Raw genomic sequence first — 8448 nt, 5'->3', positions numbered from 1 at the left:
ATATGATTTCTCAATAGTCATGAAAAGGTTCCTTTTTATGTAAAGAGTGTAATTTTTGGAATATTATAATTAATGCAGCATGGAACATAATAAAACTGTTTCGTGTCTTCCTTCAGAGGAAACTGTACAGCTATTGAGCGGATAGCTTACGAAATAGCCGAACAACAGGCCAGAGAAGGTGTAATATACAGTGAGGTCCATTATCGACCTGCGAACCTGGCCAACATGATGAACAGCGATGGTCTTACTAGTCTTGAAACTGTGACCTACAGAATGGTGCTCGAACTCGTAAAGAAAGGGTTTCAGCGGGCAGAACAAGACTATGGCATAAAAGCACGTTCGCTCCTCAACTGTGGTAGAGAAAATCCTGGTAAGGGAAAATCGCTATTATTCAATATACGTTAGACTAATCTTCTAATCCTATATTAGGTTTAATATTTATTTAACCAAAATCACAGTAATAGAGCTCTCTGGAGCATGATGTTCTTGCCGAGTTCTCAAACTTTACCTGAATAGTGGGATTTGACCATCACTCTTATTGTGCAGCCACCCATTGGCACAGCGGTATGTCTGCGAACTTACAATGCTAGAAACCGCGTTTCGATACCCGTGGTGGGAAGAGAACAGATAGCCCATTGTGTAGCTTTGTGCCTAATTCCAAACATATTTAAAGTACACCCATGGCCCTAAATGTGCAGCGTGTTTTTTCGGCAGCAGTGCATAAACCATGAGTCCGCCGCATTCACAGTCTGAGTACGCTAAACAATGGGCCATTCCCAACCCGTTATTGTTTGTTTGTTGTTTATTTAACTCAAAGCTACACAGTGAGTTATGTGCGCTCTATTCACCACGGATTATCAAATCTCTGAATTTAGCATTGTAAATCCGTAAAGTTACAGGTGACCCACTATGGTAAATTATTTCTAAACATTGATTCAGAACTAAAAGTGTAAGCTTATAATGCTAAACGTCGGGTTTCGATACTTGTAGTGGGTACAGGACGTATAGAAATCCTTTGAGTAGATTAACGCTTAATAACAAACAGAACAACTAAACGTGTTTTTCAAGGTATTCTAGATAGTTTAAAGGATTCTTTCTCAGAGACAAAAATGAAATGAGAGGATGTAGAATGAATATCCCCCTTTTTTCAAAATGGACTAGACGAAAATTTTGAAATTTTGTCTTTTTTAGAATTATGGACAGGACAACTTTACGACAAAATCGAGTATTTCAGGTAGTTGTAATACTAATTGCTAAAACGTGATATCACGTAAAAACATATTCAGCATAATTCTAATAAAAGTAGGTTTTCAGGTCTATTACAAATATTAAAAGAAATTTTGTTCATCTCTATAGCCCAAGACATCTACTTATATGTTTCTCGTTCCTGTTGTGTTTAAACTCTGAGTTCGTGCATATTATTTAATGCACAAGAAGGTAAAATTTGTTATTTATGCTCTTTTCTTGGCAAACAACTTCTCCGACCCCTTTTCTTTCAGATGAGGCTCGTGAGGTTTTGTCACTATGTGAAGAATTCAAAGACAAGTCTGTTGCTGGGATTGGACTAAGTGAGCCTTGGCTTGGGCCAAATCAGGATTTGGAGGGAGAAGAGGGATTAAGGAAGGAAGTGATAGAAGTATTTCAAGTATGTATTGTGGCGCTTGGTAATATAGTTGTCACTGTAATGTTTCCATGTTCAAGACAAACATTGAGTGAAAGGTTAGTTAGCTAAAGCCCAATAAAGAGGAGACAGGAGGGAAGTATTTCTTTTTTCAACTTCCTGGAGGATTGTACCGCGAGAAGAAAAAGGAAGATAAATCTTTTCTTCTTATCTTTATATTTACTGAACTGTATCAGAACAAGTGAAGTTGGATAAAACGTTTTTAAATTTCAGCAACCAGCTAAAATTGAAAAGTGATGATTAGCTGAAGGCCTTCTTTCTCTATTGTTTTTAAATACTGTAGGTCTGTAAGATATTACATATAGATAGATGTTCCTATTAGATTTATAAGTTCTTTTTGTTGATGATTGTTTGTTTGTTTCGAATTTCGCGCAAAGCTATACGAGGGCTATCTGCTCTAGCTGTCCCTAATTCAGCAGTATAAGACTAGAGGGAAGGCAGCTAGTCATCACCACCCACCGCCAACTCTTGGGCTACTCTTTTACCAACGAATAGTGGGATTGACCGCGCATTATAATATGTCATATTATAACCCCCCCCCACCGCTGAAAGGGCGAGCATGTTTGGTGGGACGGGGATTCAAACCCGCGACCCTCAGATTGCGAGTCGAGTACCCTAACCACCTGGCCATGAATAAATTACATTCAAGCATCATTCTTACAAGAGCTTATAAAGATGTTATAATTAGAAATCGTATAGATTAGATAGTAATGTAATCAGACAATGTATTTACACCATACGATTAGAAACGAATAAGACGTTTGTTTTTAATGTATTTTAGTTCTTTTAACAACGACCTGCATGTAGAGTTAATCAATTATATAAATGACTGTTCTATAACAAACAAACAAACAGCTAAAAAATAAACTTGAATAGCAACCATGATAAATGTGAGGATTATATAATTAAGCTCTAAACGTATTACTACTCTTCAAAGATGGGTGAAAAACAGAGGTTTAAACAAAGAGATTTGTAATTATTTACACTTTACTCTCCTGTAAAATACAGATACAAAACTAAATTATACTAGTACCGTCTCAAAGTAAATGTTTATCGTATCGTAAAATCTAATATTTCGTACGTGGTTATATCATGTATCAATATGTGTTAAAGTAAACAAGCGTATTAGTTCTTAGAATCATTCATCTGAGTTTAATAACTTTTTGTTTCCTTATTTTTTCCTCTGACGCATAAAAGGAATCCATCTAAAATTCACCATCAGTCACAGCAGTCAATAACATAACAAAGATAGTTATCCAAAGCAGTTTCCACGAGCTTCTAATATTAGTAAAACTAACAATAAAGCTTATTTTCAAGGTATTGAAAGCAACAGCTTGACATAAAATTTCGTGTGTCTTCTTTTTTTTACTACTATCATCCAACAGAGGGCAGCACAATTAGGAATCCACAGAACAGCGCATACAGGAGAAGCTGGACCTCCTAGTAGTGTTGATAGACACGTGAAATTCCTCCAATTAGAAAGAATCGGTCATGGGTACAGGGCTGTCGATGACGAAGTACTCTACCAAGACCTACTGAAGAAGGGTATTCATTTTGAAACGTGCCCTCATAGTAGCTACCTTACTGGTGCTGTTCCTGCAAATTGTATTAAACACCCGATTGTCAAGTAAGGGACATCTCTTTTCAATAACACTTCAGTTTTGTTATTTATTTTGAGTTTAATTTGTAAGTATTAATGTTTCTTATCATTCTAGTGACTATACTTCGCTACTATAATAAACACGTAAACGACTATATCGAGCACAGATCCACTGAAATCCTTCATAATTTTAAACGGCTAAGAGGCTGATGCGAATATAAATATATTCATTAAAATATCATACATTAACCGGAAAACTTGTGCTAACTATAACTAGACGATATTTTTAATACTGTTTTCATATTGTTTTAGGTCAAAATTAGGGGCTTTTTTAATTAATTGCTTCAATCTTTATAGGTTTGCCGAGGACAATGCCAACTTCTCAATTAGCACAGACGATCCTTTACTCACTGGAACGACACTAGATGACGAATATCGTTTGCTCCAACAGAAAGGACTGGAGGATTTCTATATTATTCGAGCAGTAAGTATACAGATGCATTCAGAATAATGAAAAATGGCTAAACAAATACTAATCTTAAACTTTGGTAGCATTACTGTACATCAAAACCCCCAATAATCTGAAATTATACGTCGAGGTTAAAATGAAGACAATGAAAATAATAATTTTGTTAATAGCTAATACTTTGTGTATGTGAAAAAGATGCAAAATGTTTTCTTTTGGAAGGAAAAATCCTGAAAATTCGTCAATAGAGGCTTTAGAATCATAGATTTTGTATTCTTAGTACGCATTTCATATAAACTATGCAACACTTATAATTAAACTTCAATTCATACGAATAAAGCTGAAATGCAGTAATTATTTATTTATTTTGAGGACGTTATTATTTAGTTATATTAAATAAAGTTACTTTATCTTACCTATTCCGTTGTTCAAAGTAATAGAAAGAGATATGTTTTTACTAATCATAAATATATAATTCTTAACACATGTTTGTAACACACGTACCGCTCTAATATTGAAATTGTTACGTTCTGGATCAAGCAATACCAAATTTAATTATTATTTTCAGCATTTCAATGCTGCCCGGTCTTGTTTTTTGCCACCTCAAGAGAAGAAAGATATTTTTGACCATCTGAAAAAGGTTTATGGTATAACAGAGGAATCAAATTTGCAACCATTTCAATAAGAATTTTCTAACTTTACAGAAATAGTTGTATTAATCTTTTGAAAAATAATCATTAATGTTTCCAAACAGCTAAATTAATAAGTTTTAGGAGATTTATGGAGTGTTTAAAATGACCGTGTCAGTTAGGTAAAAAATTGTTTTGCTGCTTTATATGCTTTAATACAATATTATGTTTATTAAAGTCGAGGTTTACAAGAGACGATATAGCAGGAAGCTGCTACCCTAATACTAATGGAGTACTGGTATGGTTATCCTCTTAATTTTAATCATTTGTTCAACAGTTTCCCGTTTATACCTAGAATGAAACATGAGCCACATGGTTGTCCTAGATATCATAAAAACTCAAAATTGGCATACTACTAAATGTATGCATGTTCAAAAATTAAAACCAGTTAACGACAGTATCTTAAGTACAAAATCAACAGATGGGTGCAGATGATTATAATGTACACTAATACTTACACTCGTACGTAACTGGTTAATCGGATAGAACAATGATCAGCCGAGTTTGGAAAACGTAACTACTATTAAGAGTGCACACCAAGAAGATATTTACATATTTTTACAGGGAAATACTAAAACTCTGATTTAACCAATTATTCCATAACTCAACAATAGTTTCAGTACAAAACTGTTTTTACGACTATTCAAAATTTTGAAGTGTTACGTATTGCGAATTTGAAATAGCCCGAAGCCGATATTTTAGTTAATTTACGCTATATGCCAACGAGATTGACACACACCGTTTTTCGTTTCTCACACAAATACATTTTAATATATATATATATATATATATACACCAGTACAATTTACAACAACAATTATTACAAATAATTACCATAAACAAAGTTTTATAAACAACAATTTCCCTAACTTACAAACAACATAGAATCTTCTTTATAGTTCAGAGACTATTTGATATCCAGCAAGTTAACTTGAAGTCGATGTACGTACAATTGCCGAGAAGCTAGCTAGCTTTGTCAGACACTGAATTGTTGGACAGTCGAAGTGAGATAATATTTTCATAAAACCACTAATGTTCGATGAGAATTCAGTAATACTTTCCGAAAGATACTAACATCCGATTAGAATCCACTGACGTTCGAAATTTATAACTGTTCCTGGTCAAATGTCGTATATTTTCCGGTTGATAAGGGTTCGCAAAATCACAGTTTATAGCTTACACGGTTATAACAGGTTCCTAGCGGACTTATAAGCTCTCTTCTTTGGCCTTGGTCTTTTTATATGTGCGAGAAATGTTTTTTCTCGAAAGTTCGGACAACAATACTGAACTATATTCAACCAGTTACGGAAGTGGATATATTGTCGATTCTTGCGTTCACGAATATTCTACAATCTTGGAGAATTGGCGGGAGTTTCGCCATATGTAACTATCACAGTAAGCTAGGCACGTTTTTAAATATAAACTCATTCCAAACAAACGTTGTCATTAAAATAAATATATAACAAATTCGTTATACGCAATACATATCTGACACTATTTTTAAATACAAATTTAGTCTAAGCAACGTTCATATTAAACATAAATACATTCGTTACAGAAGTAATGACTTTTTATGCTTTGTTTATTTCTTTATCGTTAATCACAAAGCTAGAGAAACTGTTATCTGTGCTATCTACTGCTAGTATCGAACGCGAATTTTTAGTGTTATAAGTTCTTACAGATTTACAAATGAGCCACCGGGAGTCTTGTACGTGATGTTACAAAACAAAGTTGACGAGATAAATATTTAAAATCAGCATAGTTTCAACTGAAAATGTTTTATAATATATTATATCTTGTTTTTTGTCGTTGACTGTGTAATTTTGTGTTATTGCTGTCATATTGTAATTTGACTCCTTTTTTAATAAAGTATATTGCTTGAAGAGCTATAGCATTGTTTTAAAAACATTTGTATAAAAATAACACATTCTATGTTCCTGAATTAATAAACTATTAATTGTAACAACTAATTCTTTAAAGTGCATGCGAGGATATTGAATTTATCGCGGAGATCTGCTTTTGGTAGGTAGATCGTCCTTTGTGATATTCGGGTTATCCTCAATAATTCAGAATTAAACTAAAATGGTAAACAAAGGAAAATCATATAATCACAAGCGAGTAAAAAATCAAATCTTCTATTCACCAAAGTGGACATGTTTGTCACCAACTGACCGGCTTCTTACTTTCCGATGACTTCAACTGGTTGCTGGGTGAAGATGAGACTTTTCTTAAACGTTCGTACAGAACAAGGACAGGAAGAACAATGAGATACCGGACTTTCAAATCTGACAAACAGTCAATAAAATGGATAACGATACTTAAGATCAATAACATCGTTTACTTATAGCAGAAAGGTATGCAAATAAATGTTCCAGATTCCATCTTCAGTATCTAAAGCAAAAACATAAAGAATTACATCATATAAGTAAATAATTAAAATACATTAACGACAATTTAATCAAACCTAGAAAACATGGAAAGTAGAGGAGTAACAACAAAAATACTGGGCATATTAACTAATGTGCAATTTAAATGAAGACTGTAGTTATTCCAGGTTGAATAATGCTGTTTGATGTCGACGGTTTCTTTAATCAGTAATTCCAGATCAGTGTTGGCCTTGGTATTAAAGTTTGATAAGTTCGTGTTCTCTTTCTTCACTGTGTTGGCGTATAGAAGAAGCACAAGAGTTATTCAACTTTTTTGTTTTCATGGAAATTTACATATATTCATTGGCTCTAACTATTAGAAGACGTTTAGTTTTGCCAATATAGAAGGCCTTACGTCTCCATAAGTCTAAAAATATACAAGCCATGAACAAAGAGAAATTAGGAGAAGATCTTTAGTTCAAAAAAGTCCCATATGCGTGATGTGGATTTAAAAACTAATCTGGATTCAACTGGGGGTTAATAATTATGCGCTTAATTTGACTTTTCAAAGTTAAGCTTTCTTTACTAATGTATGGATGTTGTTATTATTAAGCACAAAATAATACAAAGGGCTATCTGTGTTCTGCCCATCACGGGTATCGAAACCCGATTTCTAGCGATTTTAGTCCGCTGACATGCCACTGGAGGGCACTAATGTATGAAAGACAATAGTATATAATGAATTTATGTACATTTGGTAGTCTAATTGAATGTGTGAGTTTCTTAGTTAGAAAGGTATTGATTTTTTTTAATATTGTGGGTAGGCATTACGTTTAAGAGTATCGTATATGAAAGAAATTTAAAAGTGTAGATTAAAATATGTGAAACATAGGTTGCAAGCTCTGATTTCTTTTGTATATGAACGGGGTAAAGCTGTCGAATTGTGTAAGGAGTCCAATAAACGTCTTTTTTTTTCTCTGTAGATTGATGTACAAAATGCATTAAAGTTACGGTTAATGAGGATATCTAAAAATATAAGTTATCATTATTTTCAAACCTCGCATGTGAATTTAATGATAGGATGTTGTGAGTTCATGTATTCTAAGACTTTTGAGCTGTGATTTTGATTATGTGAAAGAATAAATGTGTCGTCCACATACCTTCTGTAAAGGACAAGTAAGAAGTCAGCGGGGCAGGTGTCGAGCCATTTCTATTCATGATGAGAGAAATACACTAGCTAACGTTGGACCCAGCGAGGAAGACTAGATAAAGAATGTAGTGTTTAAAATATAATTGGTCTAATATTAATATCTTATGACAAATATAATTATTTGAATGATATAATATGCAAATTAAACAAGTTAGTTAGACTGATTATAGTCAGCAAGTCATTTAGCTAGTTCAGCACTGTAGGCTTGGAGTTTGTGTTTTAAACAAAATAATAGAGCTTCCAGAAGTACCACAGATATAAAAAAATTAACATCTAAGTGGAATCTTATTGAGGAGTTAATTGTCAATGTGACGGATTTATTATACTATATTTATTTTAATATCGATATTTGTAGAAATTAAATTTATATTTAGAAATGTCATAACGTATACGGTTAAATATGTATTGGGAAACTCCCGCCTATTCTCTAAAGTTG

The 8448-nt window shown here is 33.3% G+C and overlaps 1 protein-coding gene across 1 annotated transcript; it reads left to right on the top strand.

The window, feature by feature from the left end:
* The first annotated feature begins 115 nt into the window (after window positions 1–115).
* Window positions 116–4557, top strand: LOC106476907 (adenosine deaminase-like). Its single transcript, XM_022380639.1, has 5 exons — window positions 116–370; window positions 1500–1645; window positions 3067–3308; window positions 3639–3765; window positions 4316–4557. The coding sequence occupies exons 1-5, from the start codon at window positions 226–228 to the stop codon at window positions 4430–4432; spliced, it is 777 nt and encodes a 258-aa protein (XP_022236347.1). The 5' UTR covers window positions 116–225; the 3' UTR covers window positions 4433–4557.
* The last annotated feature ends 3891 nt before the right edge of the window (window positions 4558–8448 follow it).

Source organism: Limulus polyphemus, unplaced genomic scaffold, assembly GCF_000517525.1.
Source record: "Limulus polyphemus unplaced genomic scaffold, Limulus_polyphemus-2.1.2 Scaffold12039, whole genome shotgun sequence".
NCBI lineage: Eukaryota > Metazoa > Arthropoda > Merostomata > Xiphosura > Limulidae > Limulus > Limulus polyphemus.
The sequence above is the reverse complement of the archived record's forward strand: the minus strand, read 5'-3'. Positions and strand labels throughout refer to the sequence as shown.

Excerpts from the sequence above, each read along its gene's own strand:
- LOC106476907 (XM_022380639.1), top strand. The coding sequence starts at position 226 with ATGATGAACAGCGATGGTCTTACTAGTCTTGAAACTGTGACCTACAGA. Across the intron at positions 371-1,499 it reads CTGTGGTAGAGAAAATCCTG|ATGAGGCTCGTGAGGTTTTG; the intron begins GTAAGGGAAAAT and ends CTTTTCTTTCAG. Across the intron at positions 1,646-3,066 it reads AAGTGATAGAAGTATTTCAA|AGGGCAGCACAATTAGGAAT; the intron begins GTATGTATTGTG and ends ATCATCCAACAG.